This window comes from Pelophylax lessonae (genome assembly GCF_965119305.1).
Source record: "Pelophylax lessonae genome assembly, chromosome: 9".
NCBI classification, from domain to species: Eukaryota; Metazoa; Chordata; class Amphibia; order Anura; family Ranidae; genus Pelophylax; species Pelophylax lessonae.
Window position 1 is genome coordinate 265244307 of NC_138776.1, and position 20680 is coordinate 265264986.

At 42.1% G+C, this 20680-nt stretch overlaps 3 protein-coding genes across 3 annotated transcripts in view; 1 reads left to right on the forward strand and 2 right to left on the reverse strand.

The window, feature by feature from the left end:
• LOC309562750 (uncharacterized protein) overlaps positions 1–4041 on the reverse strand; it is a 253710-nt gene extending 249669 nt beyond the window's left edge. The window contains exon 1 of the mRNA XM_082267040.1: positions 4011–4041. The gene's annotated coding sequence lies outside the window, so the exon portion shown is untranslated. The remainder of the gene's footprint in view (positions 1–4010) is intronic.
• The window catches only part of LOC309564445 (uncharacterized protein), a 382799-nt gene that overhangs the window by 17629 nt on the left and 344490 nt on the right, over positions 1–20680 (forward strand).
• Positions 488–20171, reverse strand: LOC309563925 (uncharacterized protein). The gene is made up of 7 exons (XM_082268557.1): positions 19966–20171; positions 19485–19619; positions 19258–19404; positions 18312–18438; positions 16823–17891; positions 16483–16534; positions 488–1670 (listed from the first exon to the last, which is right to left on the reverse strand). Exons 1-7 carry the CDS (start codon positions 20059–20061, stop codon positions 702–704), a joined length of 2595 nt encoding a protein of 864 aa, XP_082124683.1. The 5' UTR covers positions 20062–20171; the 3' UTR covers positions 488–701.

Here is a 20680-nt window from a genome sequence, read left to right on the forward strand (position 1 = left end):
GATTTGGCCGGTGAGTTGAGAGTACCTGGAGCAAAGCTTCAGCCTGGAATGGGGATCAGGAGGAGGCCGGAAAGAGGGAGAGGGGGGCTGAGTCACTGCACCCTGGGCCTCTGATTTGTACTTGCCCCCTAGGCCGAAAGTTGCCAGTCAGCCCATAAACATTCCCATAGCCACACTTCTAAACCTTGTAGAAAGCCTTCCCAGAAGAGTTGAAGCTGTTATAGCTGCAAAGGGTGGGCCAACTCAATATTGAACCCTACGGACTAAGACTAAGTGTAAAGGCAGGCGTCCCAATACTTTTGGTAATATAGTATATTTAAATTTATTAATTTCATAGTAACAATGAACTGTGTAACATATCTGCATTTATTATCAGGTAAATGTGAAATGTTACATGTAAAAATGTCATATTGACCACCTTCAAGCAGGTGACACTCTCCAAGCAAATGGAGCTGACTGTACTGGCTGTAGCACTGAACTAGTTAGTTGAGCTGCGTAGTCTGATCTCCCCGCTTTTCACCCAAAATTTGTTTCTAGAGTCTCTCAGTATAATTTCTTCCTCTGCAGGGAAGATCAGACCTACGAGAGGGACTGAACAGCACTGACATGCACCCTCAGCCACGCATGTTCCCGGTCTAACATCCATGATACACGGCAAAATATTTCTTCCACAGACGACACTTCCTGTGCGCAAGATACTGCTATGTCTTAAGGGTTGTGTGGGTCCTCTGATGCCTGGAAACCAGGGATTTCCTCACAAAACATTTCCCGCACTCAGGGCAGGAATACGGCTTCTCCCCCGTGTGAGACTTCTGATGCATAGCGAGATTGGATTTACATACAAAACGTTTCCCGCATTCAGAGCAGGGATACGGCTTCTCCCCCGTATGAGACCTCTGATGCGTCAGTAGTGCTGATTTATTAATAAAGCTTCGGTCACACTCAGGACAGGAATAAAGCTTCTCACCCGTGTGCAATCTCTGGTGTGCAGAAAGGTTGGACTTCTGAGAAAAGCATTTCCCACACTCAGGACACGGATAGGACTTTTCCCCCGTATGGGACCTCTGATGTGTAACCAGTTCTGATTCATGAAGGAAACCTTTCCCGCACTCTGGGCAGGAATTAATCTTCTGACCCGTATGTGACCTCTGATGTACAGTAAGATGATATTTATGCAGGAAAGATTTCCCGCACTCAGGACACGAAAAGGGCTTCCCAACCGCGTGAGATTTCTGATGGGTGACCAGTGATGATTTATAAGGAAAATATTTCCCGCACTCAGGACAGGAATGAAGCTTCTTACCCGTGTGCAATCTCTGATGTACAGTAAGATGATATTTATAGAGGAAAGATTCCCCGCACTCTGAGCATGAATGAAGCTCCTCACCGGTGTGAGATCTCTGATGTACAGAAAGACTTAATTCAGAGCTAAAACTTTCCCCACATTCGGGACAGGAAAATGTCTCCTCCCCCTGAACATCGACACCATCCCTCACAGTACGAGGTTGCTCAGAGTCAGAGGGATTCCATGGTCTATCCACGCTGTGAAGTCCACCATCCATAGTGGAGCTCATTGTCTTTTCTCCTTCACAATCTCCTGTGATGTCCTCATCTTCCATTTTACAACCTGGAGATAAAGTGAGACGATCCTTTGAGGGTTTCTCCATGGCGTGTCCTGGAAAAATATAAAAAACATCATCAATAGATATGAGAGGGTTAGTTCACTTGCATCAAGATTCCATATGGATCAGGTAGATATGAGGGAGATGTTCTTTGTGGATGTCCCAACCAGCTGGGACTCTTCCCCTCTTCAGTCAAAAGGCCTTTGGTCCTCCTCCCAGATCACTTCTACATTAACACAGCCTTGTCAGAAGAGCAGGAACCAACGGGGACTAGGAAGTCCATGCTCTTTACACAACCACAAGTTTAGGCCAATCAGTGTGCAGTGACAGAGCAGAGATAAGAGAAGAATATATTACGGCTCACCTGTGCTGATCTCTGTAGCAGTGTCCTCCTCTATGAATGTCCTCATCATTCCATCCTCCTCCATATATTGCTGATCATCCCTCACATACGTCTCTTCTACTTCACCCTCAGCTTTCATGTTCATCAGAACTTCACCCTAAACCAACAGAATGGCAGAAAATAACATCTGTAACATAGAAGTATTTATGATGTGAGATCACATAGAAAATATCATCTTGTAGAGTCCACACATCGTCTCCACATGTCAGAGTGTTCAATCACTTTATGTTCCCGACCCTCAACTCCACCCACCTGATGATGGTGAGGGATGGTGTGACCTTCCTGTGTGGGATCCTGGGCATGTGGGGGGCTGGGACATCTCTCTGGTTGGTTCCTGTTACTAGGTGATTCCAGCACATCCTTGCATCCTCCAGAAAGCTCCTCCATCACTCCATAATCCTCATCTTCCTCTTTATACTCTTCTTTCACAACAATATTATAATCCTCGTGGTTTCCACTCTGAATATATAATAAAACATTTAATATAACAGACACACTTGTGTATATAACATAACTACCAGAGATTGTCTGTCATCTACCTGATGATGGTGAGGGATGGTGTGACCTTCCAGTGTGGAATGCTGGGAATACAGAGGACGGGGGCATCTCTCTGGTGGGTTTCTGTAGCTGGATGATTCCACCATGGTGTCCTGGTATAGATCTTTGTGTATTTCCTCCACCCTACCATCCTCCTCTTTTATCTCTTCTTTAATATCATCTTTAGAATCTCTCAGGTTTCCGCTCTGAATATAAAATAAAAATGACATCAATGGTAACAATGCAGATAATGTACAGATCCTAATGATACTATCAGTGATTGTTCCTCATCTACCTGATGATGGTGAGGGATGGTGTGACCTTCCTGTGTGGAATCGAGGGGATACAGAGGACAGGGACATCTCTCTGGTGGGTTCCCGTTACTGGATTCATCTACCCAATGATGGTGAAGGATGGTTTGACCTTCCTGTGTAAAATTCCAGGAATACAGAGGACGGGGACATCTTTCTGGTGGGTTCCCATTACTGGATCCATCTGTAGGAAACACACACACTGACTGAATACATTGTTTCTATGTGTTTATCAGATGATGGGGGATCTAGGTGGAGCCTCCGTACTGCTCTCTCCATTACAATAAAGTCTCCTCTTACCCGGTGATGTGAGGGGCGGCTGATTCTCCATCATGACGTCCTTGTAGAGATCCTTGTGTCCTTCTAAATACTCCCACTCCGGTCCTCCTCCATCCTCATTGATGTGGTCATGTGATCTATGAGGGTTTCTCTGTAGGTGGATAGAGGAGAATTATCTGGACTGTACTAATTGTACAATATTAGTATGGAGATGCATGAGCTTTGAGGGGTGTGATGCTACTCTCAGCAATGCCCGATTCTGTACTATTGTCCAGAATTGGAAACACTTTAAAACTGCATTGCTCCGTATTTGCTCTTCTTCTTGAACCCGGGAAGTCGGGATCCCTTTGGTTGAATTGACGGATCAGAAATCAAATCTTTCACGTGAGGTCTATTTTGTTTCGTAACTGTTTATTTTGACTTTAAGTTTAAGATTGAGCAACGCCAACAGGACCCCGTTCTATCTTCATCAAAGGTCGCTAGAAATACCACGTTTCTCTCTTCCCTACTGATGAAATCTCAAAAATAAAGACAAAAATTTAAAAATCGATCTGCAATCTAAAGGAAAAGTTGTCTTTTTTATCCCCATCTATTTGTGGAAGATTTCCCCTTCCTTCCCGTTTTGGTGACAACTTTTCAGGTTTTCCATCATTATCAATCTTGGAGACAATGACCACCAGGAAAAATAGAGAGGATTGACCTTTCCAATGAGGACAAAGAAGGGTTCTAATCCTTCCAAAACGAAAAAAACATTTTGGTTGTAGATACACTTTAAGGCTCCGTCCATCCCAACCAATAAAACGCACACAATACTTTTAAGTAGAGAGATAAATTTCCAATAAAAAAATATCTTATTACCTCCTCTGCTGCCAGTTCCAGCAATGTCTCCTCTCTACTTCCTCCTGACTTACTTCTGACCTGGAACTTCCTATTTATACCTGACATAACTTCCTGTCTGTACCCGACATCACTTCCTGTCTTCCATAGAGACTTTCTGTCTGGATATAAATTAGATCCCCCACCTTGTGGAGCTCAGAGGAACTGCAGCTCCTAAGAAACGTCTCGTAGTGCGAACACGGCCGTGTGCTGTGTGTGTATGTACTGTATATCCTTATAGATAGGGTCATCTCCACTCCCACCAAGGGGGAGAGAAATATATATATATATATATATATATATATATATATATATATACACACACACACTATATTGTCAAAAGTATTGGGACCCCTGCCTTTACACGCACATGAACTTTAAAGGCATCCCAGTCTTAGTCCGTAGGGTTCAATATTGAGTTGGCCCACCCTTTGCAGCTTTAAGAGCTTCAGCTCTTCTAGGAAGGCCATCCACAAGGTTTAGGAGTGTCTATGGAAATGTTTGACAATTCTCACAGAAGCCTATTTGTGAAGTCAGGCACTGATGTTGGACAACAAGGCCTGGCTTGCAGTCTCCACTCTATTTTATCCCATCGGGTTGAGGTCAGGACTCTGTGCAGGCCAGTCAAGTTCCTCCTCCCCAAACTCACTTGTCCATGTCTTTATGGACCTTGCTTTGTGCACTGGTCCAAATCTTTGGTGGAGGGGGGATTATGGTGTGGGGTTGTTTTACAGGGGTTGGCTTGGCCCTTTAGTTACAGTGAAGGGAACTCTTAAGGCATCTGCATACCAAGGCATGTTGGACAATTTTATGCTCTCAACTTTGTGGGAACAGTTTGGAGATGGCCCCTTCCTGTTCCAACATGACTGCGCACCAAAGCGAGGTCCATAAAGACACAGATGAGTGAGTTTGGGGTGGAGGAACTTGACTGGCCTGCGCACAGTCCTGACCTCAACCCAATAGAACACCTTTGGGATAGATTAATGCAGAGACTGCAAGCCAGGCCTTCTCATCCAGAATCAGTGCCAGACCTCACAAATGCGCTGCTGGAAGAATGGTCATACATTCCCATAGACACACCCCTAAACCTTGTGGACAGCCTTCCCAGAAGAGTTGAAGCTGTTATAGCTGCAAAGGGTGGGCCAACTCAATATTGAGCCCTACGGACTAAGACTGGGATGCCATTATAGTTCATGTGCGTGTAAAGGCAGGCGTCCCAATACTTTTGACAATATAGTGTATGTTACTGCCTTGTTTATGGTTGAGTCTACTTATACCAGGGACTTCTTGTATATACCACCCAATAATGGGGGGGAGATCCTTTTTCTGTTTGTTACTATGATCTAGAAGAAATCCTGATACTCTCAGTATGTAGTACGGTGCGCAATAAGATAAAATTCATAAAATGACCCCCCCCCCCCCCCAATGTCTACATTACGCCAACCTAGATTATGCTCATTTGACCCCTTTCATAGTTCATTACCATGAGAATCAGTTGGAATCTGACACTAGAGTGTCTATGGCAAGGTGTACACCACCCCTGGAAGAGAAAACAAATCTGTTATGGGGGACCCTTGAGATGTGACTAAAGCCTCGTACACACGCAACGAATTTCCGCCGACCGGTCGTCCGTCTTTTGTCCAGAGTTGTGTTTTGTTGGTTGGAATGTACCTAGACTGCACACAAATTTTCCCGCACGACAAAATTCTACTTCAGAAGTGATGTCATGTGTTGGTTTGCTTTCTTTGTGTTCTTTCTTCTCTGAGCATGCCCAGTCTTGCTCATAAGATTTTTCCCTGTCAAAATCTGTACTGACTGCAAGAAAATCGGACGTGTTTTGACGGAGGACAAAAATTATATAGCCTGCACACCAGAATTTTTTCGGCCGAAAAGTCGGAGTCGGTTGTCGGAAGCACCATACTAACAAGCCGAAAATCGGCAGATCGGTCGTCGGACGAAAATTCCCAGCCGAAGTTCGACGCATGTGTACGAGGCTTTATTCACTTCACGGTCAGTCTCAGAGAACAATGGCTATCGCAGTAGAGAGTCCCCCACTGACCATCTGGATAAATACACAGGCAGGTCATCCCCGGTAGATGGAACGAGCTCACCTGAGGTTCGAGGCCTAAGCACTAACTGGTCTTCCCTACCCCAGATGGCGGGGATGGGTTTTGCTGCATGTTAGGACTAGGTTGTGGTCTTCAGGATTGCCCCACCAGGAGGTCCAGTAGCAGATATAGCAGGTAGGGATCAAGTGGCAAGGAACAAGCCAAAGGTCAATAATGAATAGTTGCAGGTTGGGATCAAGCAGAAGCGTAGTCAGTTAAAAAGCTAGAGGTTGCTAACAAGCGGTTGCAGGTTGGGATGAAGCGGAAGCATAGTCAAGATACAAGCCAAAAATCAGTAAGGAATGATAGTGGAGATAAGGACAGCTGCAGGTACGCAAAGGAGCAAGATATCAGCTGGAGAGAGCACAATAATCTGGCAAAAGGGAAGTGCAGAGACATGGCTTAAATCAGGAAGTTCATGGGAGGGGCAAAGAGTTCAAAGCTCACCAAGAAGAGCTACTGCTGGATGCAGCAGAGGTCATGGGTTCAGATTCGGGTCCTGACATTCACATCTGTGTGCGTTGGCTGCCTACACTCTCCACCTCTCTATGGTTTCTCCTGCCATCACCTACAGGACACAGTCCTGAAGAAGAGGCAAGTGGGAGAAACCACTGAGCACAGTGGGGGGATCAGACTTATTCTGACATTGGTGGCATTTTCAGCCAGGGTTAACCTAGGATTTCCTCCAGAGGTTGCTAGGTGTTCCTCCAGCATTGGAAGGTGCTTATATATTTCTAGTTCTAACACTGCTTGGCAGAGCCAGCTGCATGACACCAATGATCATTTTAGCAGTCTGTAAGGGGGGCATTCTTCGCAATAGTCACATTGCAAGGAGCATTCTTCCCACCAATGTAAGATGCATTTTTTCGGAATGTCCCCCCAATATAAATCCAACATCAATCATGTCATCCAATAATGTAGATCCAACATCAATCGCGATGAGCAACCTCCCACACATGGCGATCTACCATCAAGACCATCTCTCCCACTGTTACTCTCATCATAAATGTCTCAGGCCAGCGGCTTAATTTTCGCAAGCTGGCCACGGATGTTGGGGGGATGTCATTGACCATATTTGGATCCCTACCAATTTGACCAACAGCTTTCTGGTTAAATGCCAATATGGTGTAGGAAAAAAAATAAAAATAATAATTATATATATATATATATATATATATATATTATTATTATTATTATTAATAAAAAATATAAATAAAATAATAATAAAAAAAATATATATATACAGTATATATATATATATAAAAAATAATAATATTAAATACACACACACTAATATATATATATATATATATATATATATATATATATATATATATATATATATATATATATATATATTTTTTTTTTTTTTATTATTTATATATTTTTTTATTATTTTTTTATATATGTATATAGTATTTTATTTATATTATATATATATATATATATATATATATATATATATATATAAATAAAATAATATTAAATACATATATAAATAATAAACAACAACAAAAATATATATATATATATATATATATATATATATATATATATATATATATATATATATATATATATATATATATATATATATATATATTTATATATTTTTTTTTAAATACTATTATTATTATTAAAATATATAAATACAGTTATGAACCAGTGCTAGTTTTGAAAAGACCAGTGTTACTGTAGACAAAAAGGATTATTTTACAAGTCATGTGTCCACAGATAGCAGCCATCTTGGCCATGACGTATCCAATTTAGGGTGTGCCCCTATCCTCAATTGATCAATTACATTTGGAAGGATTGGGAAACAGAGATTTCGGGCACAAGAGTTTTGTTAAAAAGATTTCTTTTATTCAACACAAAACTAAATATTTTAAAATCATAGAAAAATACAGGCAAATAATTGTGTATTAAGGACACAGTGAGACCACACAACAATGGTCTATGTTATACAATATCTCAGTGCATAGAACTTATAAGAGTCGATTTACATACAGTTCAAAGTACAAGATCATTGGTAGTCATATAATCCTTGGAAACGTATTGCTTAATATCAGAAGAACCGCCGACGGACACCCAAGCAGTATGGTGCCGGTCAGCGGGGTCGACTGAAAGTATAAGTTAACGTTCACCATGTAATATATGACCTTTGCTCGACATGTTTCGCTTTCTTAGACAAAAAAGCTTCATCTGGAGCATATCATTTCTTTTGTCTGTGTGAGAAATAACAATATTTAGATAGATTACATATATGTGTTACCTTATTTTCAGTATGTTATAATTACAATTGCATATCATTTATCTTTCCTTTTAATTACATATAATCGTCTTACACATCTCAGATAAGTCCTTCTATTTTTGCAATATCAACACAATATAACATTGGGTCTTAAGTTGCATTCAGACACTAGAGGAGTTTAGGGGAAAGAACGGAGGCTGCCAATAGTGAGTATATGTGGGGATCCATGCTGTAGTTATAGTATAAGCATATATATCCTATTTATATACCTGGTAAATGGACAGAAAAATGTATACATACCTGTACATATAGTAATCAGGCACATATCTCAATTTCCATAGAGAATTCTTTAACGAGGAGGACTGTGCGTTTTGGGAAGCTCAAAAAAGGCAATGTATAGTGACATAGTAGTGAGGGTAGTCACTCCATGTCTCATATCTGGGTGGATGAGAGCAGAAAAACAATGTTTCTCAGAGTAGTAAGCGTTTTAATTCTATGATATCACTTTAAGGGAAAGCTCATAGGAATGCCAAACCATAAGCTCAAGTGTTTTAAAGTGGTAAAATCAGTGTGCCTCATGCTTGTTATAAGAGTGTGTAAGTACCTATAGAGCCCATAGACTATCTGCCCTAAAAGGGGGGGGGGGGCAACAGAAAAGACACATAGTCATTCTGGACCGTAAGAGTAGACAGGTGCCATGCGTTTATAAACGATTATACACCAACATACAGAGTTTACCCATTCGTATATGGGCTACCCCTATAGTAAAATATATATCATGTATACTGATTTGCTTTCACACACATATGTGAATATGTGTGTGTAATCAATTTCGTATCCGGCCCACCCTCCTCTATAATAGTAGGGGGGTGACCAGGGTTATATATAGATAAGCAGTTGCTACATGGGGTCCAAGATGAGTACATGCAAAGCGTACTTAGAATAAACATAGGTAATAAACATAGTGGTAAATATATAGAGTGCCACCCAAAATGATAGATCCCTATGCAGTACAAAAGTTCCAAACATACACAGACACCTTAGCAATGCTCACCAAACTTAGGAAGGACCAGAGCTTAAATGTAGGGAGCGTGTCTCCTCTGCTTGTATGTCGGCTGTTAAGCACAGTAAGATTAAGGTGAATTCCCGGATATCACAAAAGTGTAATGTTACAGTATTAGTACTGGCAATATAAAGCTTACCCCTTGCCACGCTGTTCCCAGCTTCCGCACAGTCCTCACCGGATGGGGAACCCCCACCATACCAGGGCTTGTAAATGGCGCCCTTAAGTAGCATGGATCCCGGGCGGTTCGTCAAACGGACGTCACCGCCCCGGCCACTCCCACCGGACATCGCTCGAGAGCCAGCGCGGGGACACCCCGGCAAGGCTCTCGGCTTAGTCACGGGTGTATGCAGACTATACAGAGGCAGGAAGTGCCTCCGCAGTCCGCTCAGGTGCCACAGGAAGTTCCGCCCGGAAGGGGCGGGACTGACCTGCGGCCTATCTGGCCGCACATATCTCACTGATGAGGCCGACCTCCATGCTTACCCACACTGCCCCCACAGGATCGGTCCGCAATTACATGAGAATTCTAATTGCCTGAAATGAAAAAACAACACAACAAAGACAGAAATTATATATTTAAAAAATACAGATATAAAAGCATATTTCACTAAGGTACAAAGATGTTCCTGGTGAAACCAGGAGATATATATCGGTAACATATTTGTTTATCAAAAATTATTCTATAACCATGTTTATTTTTTGACATTGACCACTAGTAAGGGCGTTCAATAGTAACAGCCCTAATGAAAGAACAGGGGCTGAACTGCCCCCTACTAGAAACACTTCCATACTTCAAACCCCAAGAAAAAGTTGCATATTTTGACTTATTATAAATCCTCAAGATCATAATATTGATGAGATAGGGATTATAGCACAAAAAACTGTTTGTTATACATAAGAAAGGAAGAGGGGTATATGTGCCATAAGACCTATTTGATGTGAAGAGGTATCAGAATAATTGAATATATGTATATACAGGGGGAGGATGACCACGCCAAAACCAAGCCGACACCCTGACCCATATATCCCACAAAGGGCCATTATCGTAACCCGAGTATACTACTCGAGGTCAATTAGGTCTGTTGGCATTAGGTAAGCAAGGAAACCTTCACAGAAAGGGTTTGTACGACTGTGTTTCGTTTAACCCAGGTCTATAAGTGGCATTGAGACGCTCTATCCAGAGAGTTTCTCTCTGGAGAATTTTTTTGTCCCAGTTGCCACCCCGAGGATCTTGAGGAATAACCTCAAGCACATAAAATCTTGCCTTTTTGGGATTGAACCTGTGGTATAGGTCAAGGTGTCTGCTCACGGGCGTGATCATCCTTCCCCCTGCTGATACGTACACATGGTCATTTATCCTTTGGCGGAGCTCTCTTATAGTTTTACCTATATAGAACATGCCGCAGGTACAATGCATCATGTATACCACTCCACGTGTGCTACAGTCGGCTCGAAATTTTGGAGCAAATGTCTCCCCATTAGGTAAAGTGTATTCAGTATTCTCCTCTATCCAAGGACATAAAGCGCATTTGCGACATTTATAAGTACCTCTACCTGTTGTTACTTTATTTCTAATGGGTTGATAGTGGCTTGTTGTTAGTTGATCTCTTAAAGATCTTGTTCTCCTGAAAACAATTTGGGGATGTTTGCCCACGTATTTGTTTATAACTGGATCATCACGAAGAAGATGCCAGTTCCGTTCAAGAATATCTCTCAATACTTTTTCATGAGCGGAGTATTTGGTTATTAGTTTAACTGTCGATTGCGTATTTGGAGGTTTGGCTCTAAAGATGAGGCTGTTTCTATTTTGAGAAAACGCTTTGTTGAAAGCTGTTCTCAACAAACGCTTACTGTATCCACGAGCCATTAGGCGTTCTCGTAAAAGGTTAGCCTGTATTTTGAAATCCTTATCAGATGTGCAATTACACCGTAGGCGTATGTATTGGGCGTATGGAATACTACGTATAAGCGCCCCTGGATGGGCGCTAGACGCATGTAATATTACATTCCCTGACGTCTCCTTTCTGTATAGGTTAGTCGTCAGGTGTCCATCCACATGTTTGAGTACCGTTAGGTCAAGGAAATTAACACTCGAGTCACTGATGGTAGATGTTAACTTCAAGTTGAAGTCGTTTATATTTAGTTGGGCAATAAACTCATCTAGCATTGATTTTGAACCTGTCCAGACAGCAAAAATGTCGTCTATATAGCGAAACCAGATTGCCACAGATGAAAAAAAATGGGATAAATTTTCATCTGATGTGATTTGTCGCTCCCACCCCCCCAGGTACAGGTTGGCGTAGGCCGGGGCACAACAAGTGCCCATGGCCACGCCCTGCACCTGGAGGTAGTGGGACCCGTTAAAAGTAAACGTCAGGGAATGTAATATTACATGCGTCTAGCGCCCATCCAGGGGCGCTTATACGTAGTATTCCATACGCCCAATACATACGCCTACGGTGTAATTGCACATCTGATAAGGATTTCAAAATACAGGCTAACCTTTTACGAGAACGCCTAATGGCTCGTGGATACAGTAAGCGTTTGTTGAGAACAGCTTTCAACAAAGCGTTTTCTCAAAATAGAAACAGCCTCATCTTTAGAGCCAAACCTCCAAATACGCAATCGACAGTTAAACTAATAACCAAATACTCCGCTCATGAAAAAGTATTGAGAGATATTCTTGAACGGAACTGGCATCTTCTTCGTGATGATCCAGTTATAAACAAATACGTGGGCAAACATCCCCAAATTGTTTTCAGGAGAACAAGATCTTTAAGAGATCAACTAACAACAAGCCACTATCAACCCATTAGAAATAAAGTAACAACAGGTAGAGGTACTTATAAATGTCGCAAATGCGCTTTATGTCCTTGGATAGAGGAGAATACTGAATACACTTTACCTAATGGGGAGACATTTGCTCCAAAATTTCGAGCCGACTGTAGCACACGTGGAGTGGTATACATGATGCATTGTACCTGCGGCATGTTCTATATAGGTAAAACTATAAGAGAGCTCCGCCAAAGGATAAATGACCATGTGTACGTATCAGCAGGGGGAAGGATGATCACGCCCGTGAGCAGACACCTTGACCTATACCACAGGTTCAATCCCAAAAAGGCAAGATTTTATGTGCTTGAGGTTATTCCTCAAGATCCTCGGGGTGGCAACTGGGACAAAAAAATTCTCCAGAGAGAAACTCTCTGGATAGAGCGTCTCAATGCCACTTATAGACCTGGGTTAAACGAAACACAGTCGTACAAACCCTTTCTGTGAAGGTTTCCTTGCTTACCTAATGCCAACAGACCTAATTGACCTCGAGTAGTATACTCGGGTTACGATAATGGCCCTTTGTGGGATATATGGGTCAGGGTGTCGGCTTGGTTTTGGCGTGGTCATCCTCCCCCCGTATATACATATATTCAATTATTCTGATACCTCTTCACATCAAATAGGTCTTATGGCACATATACCCCTCTTCCTTTCTTATGTATAACAAACAGTTTTTTGTGCTATAATCCCTATCTCATCAATATTATGATCTTGAGGATTTATAATAAGTCAAAATATGCAACTTTTTCTTGGGGTTTGAAGTATGGAAGTGTTTCTAGTAGGGGGCAGTTCAGCCCCTGTTCTTTCATTAGGGCTGTTACTATTGAACGCCCTTACTAGTGGTCAATGTCAAAAAATAAACATGGTTATAGAATAATTTTTGATAAACAAATATGTTACCGATATATATCTCCTGGTTTCACCAGGAACATCTTTGTACCTTAGTGAAATATGCTTTTATATCTGTATTTTTTAAATATATAATTTCTGTCTTTGTTGTGTTGTTTTTTCATTTCAGGCAATTAGAATTCTCATGTAATTGCGGACCGATCCTGTGGGGGCAGTGTGGGTAAGCATGGAGGTCGGCCTCATCAGTGAGATATGTGCGGCCAGATAGGCCGCAGGTCAGTCCCGCCCCTTCCGGGCGGAACTTCCTGTGGCACCTGAGCGGACTGCGGAGGCACTTCCTGCCTCTGTATAGTCTGCATACACCCGTGACTAAGCCGAGAGCCTTGCCGGGGTGTCCCCGCGCTGGCTCTCGAGCGATGTCCGGTGGGAGTGGCCGGGGCGGTGACGTCCGTTTGACGAACCGCCTGGGATCCATGCTACTTAAGGGCGCCATTTACAAGCCCTGGTATGGTGGAGGTTCCCCATCCGGTGAGGACTGTGCGGAAGCTGGGAACAGCGTGGCAAGGGGTAAGCTTTATATTGCCAGTACTAATACTGTAACATTACACTTTTGTGATATCCGGGAATTCACCTTAATCTTACTGTGCTTAACAGCCGACATACAAGCAGAGGAGACACGCTCCCTACATTTAAGCTCTGGTCCTTCCTAAGTTTGGTGAGCATTGCTAAGGTGTCTGTGTATGTTTGGAACTTTTGTACTGCATAGGGATCTATCATTTTGGGTGGCACTCTATATATATTTACTACTATGTTTATTACCTATGTTTATTCTAAGTACGCTTTGCATGTACTCATCTTGGACCCCATGTAGCAACTGCTTATCTATATATAACCCTGGTCACCCCCCTACTATTATAGAGGAGGGTGGGCCGGATACTAAATTGATTACACACACATATTCACATATGTGTGTGAAAGCAAATCAATATACATGATATATATTTTACTATAGGGGTAGCCCATATACGAATGGGTAAACTCTGTATGTTGGTGTATAATCGTTTATAAACGCATGGCACCTGTCTACTCTTACGGTCCAGAATGACTATGTGTCTTTTCTGTTGCCCCCCCCCCCCCTTTTAGGGCAGATAGTCTATGGGCTCTATAGGTACTTACACACTCTTATAACAAGCATGAGGCACACTGATTTTACCACTTTAAAACACTTGAGCTTATGGTTTGGCATTCCTATGAGCTTTCCCTTAAAGTGATATCATAGAATTAAAACGCTTACTACTCTGAGAAACATTGTTTTTCTGCTCTCATCCACCCAGATATGAGACATGGAGTGACTACCCTCACTACTATGTCACTATACATTGCCTTTTTTGAGCTTCCCAAAACGCACAGTCCTCCTCGTTAAAGAATTCTCTATGGAAATTGAGATATGTGCCTGATTACTATATGTACAGGTATGTATACTTTTTTCTGTCCATTTACCAGGTATATAAATAGAATATACATGCTTATACTATAACTACAGCATGGATCCCCACATATACTCACTATTGGCAGCCTCCGTTCTTTCCCCTAAACTCCTTTAGTGTCTGAATGCAACTTAAGACCCAATGTTATATTGTGTTGATATTGCAAAAATAGAAGGACTTATCTGAGATGTGTAAGACGATTATATGTAATTAAAAGGAAAGATAAATGATATGCAATTGTAATGATAACATACTGAAAATAAGGCAACATATATATGCAATCTATCTAAATACTGTTATTTCTCACACAGACAAAAGAAATGATATGCTCCAGATGAAGCTTTTTTGTCTAAGAAAGCGAAACATGTCGAGCAAAGGTCATATATTACATGGTGAACGTTAACTTATATTTTCAGTCGACCCTGCTGACCGGCACCATACTGCTTGGGTGTCCGTCGGCGGTTCTTCTGATATTAAGCAATACGTTTCCAAGGATTATATGACTACCAATGATCTTGTACTTTGAACTGTATGTAAATCGACTCTTATAAGTTCTATGCACTGAGATATTGTACAACATAGACCATTGTTGTGTGGTCTCACTGTGTCCTTAATACACAATTATTTGCCTGTATTTTTCTATGATTTTAAAATATTTAGTTTTGTGTTGAATAAAAGAAATCTTTTTAACAAAACTCTTGTGCCCGAAATCTCTGTTTCCCAATCCTTCCAAATGTAGACAAAAAGGGCAAATTTTATTTTTGTATTGTCCGACGTTTATTAACACTAAAATTGTGTTTCTGATACAAAAAAAGGTAAAGTTGTGAACAATAAAATAATGAAATAATAATTAAAACAATAATGAAAATTAGTTTTGTTGACCCAATGCTACAGAATAACAAAATGAACAACAGCTAAAAAAAAAAAAAAAAAAAGAAAATTACATATAAAAAAAAAAATAAACGTTAGTGAGGACTGCTAATTTTATTTAAAAAATAAATGATTTTATTCTAGATTGCTTCTACTGGCTTTATGTACAGATCAAAACCCTTTTAGCTGTACATAAAAAAAAAAAAAAATGTGCATACATTGTAACAATATTATCATTACATTGTATTTATCAATGATGCCTTCAAACGGTGTTTGCAGGCATTCTTTATTAGGGAGTAGATCACACAAACAGTACAAACTGATTGTGTTTGTGGAACCAGGTACATCCAGCAATCAGGAAGATGCCTCTGAGTAGTGGCTCTATACAGAGCTACATGCTGACCGACCTGCTGACCGATCCACATGCCGCGTCTAATAAACAAGGCCAAAAGTATACCACCGGGACACCAAGGATCTCTAGAATGGGTCCAAAGACTTATTCAGTGATCACATCATGGTTACAATAGACGTTTCGGAGGGTCCTGAGTGGCTCTGAAACGTCACTATTGTAACCGTGATGTGATTGCCAAATAAAGCTTTGGACCCATTTTGGAGATTCTTGGTGTTCCGGTGACAAACTTTTGGCCTTTAAAGTCTTTGGTTTCCATCCGGTTGGTTGCTGCAGCCCCCATTTAAATTTACAGCCAACTTCAGGAACATGTGCGTCGGGAATATTGTGCTTGCACCTAATAAACAGTCACACCTCCACATCCATTGGGTGGACCTTAAGAAGACCCTCCCATACCTTCGTTCAGCAGTGATGACCTTTCTACTGAGCTGACTGCATGGGTTATGACTTGGCGTAGGAAAAACTAGAATTGGGTTTACATGGTCACAAAAGTTTGTCTTACTGAAGGGTCCACTTAAAAGGAAGGTTTGTTAATCCAAAATAACAGAGGCAACGCGTTTCAGGGGAAATGCCTCTTACTTCCTTATGATGGGGCTTCTTAAATGCGTTCAGATCTTTTTGAAACTGCAGACTGACGGCACGGTAAAAAGAACCAACAGGCCTTATTGTACGTCTCTATACTGTTCTAATTATATCACTATTCCAGCCCTGAGGAAGACAGGGGGAATTCCTCCGAAACACGTTGTATTTATCTGGTATCTTTGATCAATAAATAGCTCTTCGGGTGATACAAACTGGGTGTTCTTCCCTATGTGAGGTCTTTTAAAAATGATTTTCGTTGACAGTTCCCACACTGTATGACTTCTCACCCGTATGTATAGGAACTGGATTTTTAAAAAAATAAAAAAAACCTTCTCACTTGGGAAAGGAATGTAACTTCTCCCCTGCGTGGGAGCTTTCATGTTTCACAAGTTGTTGTTTGTGTTTATAACACTTCCCGCACTGAGAACAGGAATATGGCTTCTCCTCAGTGTGAGACCTCAGATGCACAGTGAGTTGGGAATTACGTACAAAACATTTCCCGCACTCCGGACATGAATACGGCTTCTCCCCTGTGTGTAATCTCTGATGCAAAGAGAGATAAGATTTTTTCAGAAAACTTTTCCCACACTCAGAGCAGGAATGCGGCTTCTCCCCTGTGTGAGACCTCAGATGATCAGAGAAATGACACTTACGTGCAAAACCTTTCCCACACTCCGAGCAGAAATACGGCTTCTCCCCTGTATGAGACCTCTGATGATTAGCCAGATGAGACGTACATGTAAAGCTTTTCCCGCACTCAGGGCAGGAATATAACCTATCCCCTGTGTGAGACATCTGATGGTTGTCAAGATCTGATTTTAACGCAAAACGTTTTCCACAATCCGAGCAGGAGTATGGCTTTTCCATCGTATGAGACCTCTGATGCACAGAGAGATTAGATTTATGTAAAAAACGTTTCCCGCACTTAGGACAGGAATATTGCTTCCCCCCTGTGTGCCACATCTGATGTTCATCAAGTTCAGACTTCAGCGAAAAACATTTCCCGCACTCAGAACAGGAAAACGGCTTTGCTCCCGGGTGAGATTTCTGATGCGTGAGCAGGTCTGACTTATAAAGAAAATATTTCCCGCACTCGGGACAAGAATGAAGCTTCTCCCCCGTGTGCAATCTCTGATGTACCTGAAGATGATATTGCCATAGAAAAGATTCCCCGCATTCGGTGCAGGAAAATTTCTTCTTCCCCTGAATTCCGGCACCATCCCTCACAATACGCGGTTGCTCAGAGTCAGAGGGATTCCATGGTCTATCCACACTGTGAAGTCCACCATCTATAGTTGAGCTCATGGTCTTTTCTCCTCCACAATCTCCTGTGATGTCCTCATCTTCCATTTTACAACCTGGAGATAAAGTGAGACGATCGTTTGAAGGTTTCTCCATGGCGTGTCCTGGAAAAATATAAAAACATTGTCAATAGATCTGAGCTAAATTAGGATTCCATCTAAATCAGGTGATGTTCTCTGTGGATGTCCCACCAGCTGAGGCTCTTCAGCTCTTCTAGAAACTGGTAAAAGAGTCTTTGGATCTCCTCCCAGGTCACTTTGGTGCCTTGTCAGAAAGGTAGGGAACCAGGAGTTGTCTACTGTTCACAGAACCTCAAGCCTAGGCACTGGGTCATGAGATCTCGGCTAAAAAGGAGGATCAAAGGACCCTCCACTTAGATTGTTTAAGGCCAAGCCTTTGGGTGACAAGTAGCACTTGAGGGAGCTTGAAGCAGGATTCTTGGAGCAGACCTGACTTTTCTCAACAGTTACAGGTCTTGCTCCTCCCCACATCTGTGACTGGGAGTGAAAGAAGTTACAACAGACTGATGAGAACATCTCTTTTCTTTCCACCTATCAGCATGCTCCTGGTTAGCATTTGAGCACTGCATCCCAACTGATTGGCTCCTTGTTCTGCTTCTCCCTCCACCAGTCTGAGCTTTGGTGCAAGAGACTGAGAGCAAAACAAATTCAGGTACTTACACTGCTGATATTTAGAAAAATACATGTAATGAAGAAGTTGCTATCTGTCTGGAGTTCAGCTTTAACATTTAGTTATAGGTTTGCTCGAAAAAGAGGGACTAACCTAAGAAAGGTTCAATCTGTGTTCTCATATCTGTGCTACTGTAACAACCTAATACTGCCAGCTGAACCCCAGGACGGGTATCAGTACAGAGAGGTGACCATTATCAACCTATTATTGGCTGATATCCCTCATATTCCACCCTACTCTAGACCAATCAGTGTGCAGTAACAGAGCAGAGATAAGAGAAGAATATATTACGGCCCACCTGTGCTGATCTCTGTAGGAGTGTCCTCCTCTATGAATGTCCTCGTCATTCCAGCCTCCTCCGTATATTGCTGATCATCCCACACATACGTCTCTTCTACTTCACCCTCAACTTTCATCTTCATCAGATCTTCACCCTAAACCAACAGAATGGCAGAAAATAACATCTGTAACATAGAAGTATTTATGATGTGAGATCACATAGAAAATATCATCTTGTAGAGTCCACACATCGTCTCCACATGTCAGAGTGTTCAATCACTTTATGTTCCCAACCCTCAACTCCACCTACCTGATGATGGTGAGGGATGGTGTGACCTTCCTGTGTGGAATCCCGGGAATACAGAGGACGGGGACATCTCTCTGGTGGGTTCCCATTACTGGATCCATCTGTAGGAAACACACACACTGACTGAATACATTGTTTCTATGTGTTTATCAGATGATGGGGGATCTAGGTGGATCCTCCGTACTGCTCTCTCCTTTACAATAAAGTCTCCTCTTACCCGGTGATGTGAGGGGCGGCTGATTCTCCATCATGACGTCCTTGTAGAGATCCTTGTGTCCTTCTAAATACTCCCACTCCTCCATGGAGAAATAGACAGTGACATCCTGACACCTTATAGGAACCTGACACACACAATGATACAGTCACCATCCAGACACATCCCTTGTCTGGATAATGTCCCAGAATTCCCGGCACCGCTCACCTCTCCTGTCAGCAGCTCCATCATCTTCTTGGTGACTTCTAGAATCTTCTGCATGTTGTGTCTCTCAGGTGTTAGGGAGTCACATTGAGGCACTGTGATGGTCATATGAACACCTGACTTTAGAAGAGGAAATCTCTGTATTGGAGAGCCAATAGGAATATCATGTTAGAATCCCAGAATCCTCCTCACCTCTCCGGTCAGGTCTGTGTTTTATTAATAGAGATAAGAATTATGTCATGTGACCTCCCAGAATCCTCCTCACCTCTCCGGTCAGGTCTGTGTTTTAATAATAGAGATAAGAGTGATGTCATGTGACCTCCCAGAATCCTCCTCACCTCTCCGGTCAGGTCTGTGTTTTAATAATAGAGATAAGAGTGATGTCATGTGACCTCCCAGAATCCTCCTCACCTCTCCGGTCAGGTCTGTGTTTTATTAATAGAGATAAGAGTGATGTCATGTGACCTCCCAGAATCCTCCTCACCTCTCCGGTCAGCAGGTAGATGATCTCCAGGGTGAGGTTTAGTATTCTCTCAGTCATGTAACTCTGGTCCTCCTCCATCCTCATTGATATGGTCATGTGACCTATGCCGGTTTGTCTGTAGATGGATAATGAAGAAATATCTGGACTGTAATGGTTGTACAATATTAGGATGAGGATATATGGTTGATAATATGAGGGTTAATGTTACTCTTTGCACTGCCTGGCTCTGTACTGTTGCCCGGAGTTGAAGGCACATTTAGCCTGCATTGCTGTGTTTGCTCTTTTTCTTGGGATCGGGGAGTTGGGTATCGCTTTGTATGTTTTGTTTCTGAATTTTGTCGTGATCTCCTCATTGCTGTGAGATCATCGGATGGTCAGTGTGCATCATAAGATGCGCTGACTCCAAGTGGAGAGGAAGCTTTGATGGGAAATGCTTGGGGCTCATGTACAAACCGATTCTAGTGGTGTCACAATCTTTATCTTCCAAGGTTGGACAACATGGAAAGGTTCCTACTTAGAACTTCCCACTCAACCAGTCACCCACCACATCTCTCTCCATATGCAGAGGGACAGCGGCAGCTTGCTTCCTGTAGGCACTACACTTATGTCTCCAGCAGCTAACACCTTTAGGGGTCCCTCTCAGAACTGGAAATCTATACTTCCTTCCATGGCTAGGCCCAAGGCCAAGAGAGACTGACCTCTAACGTGAGATCTT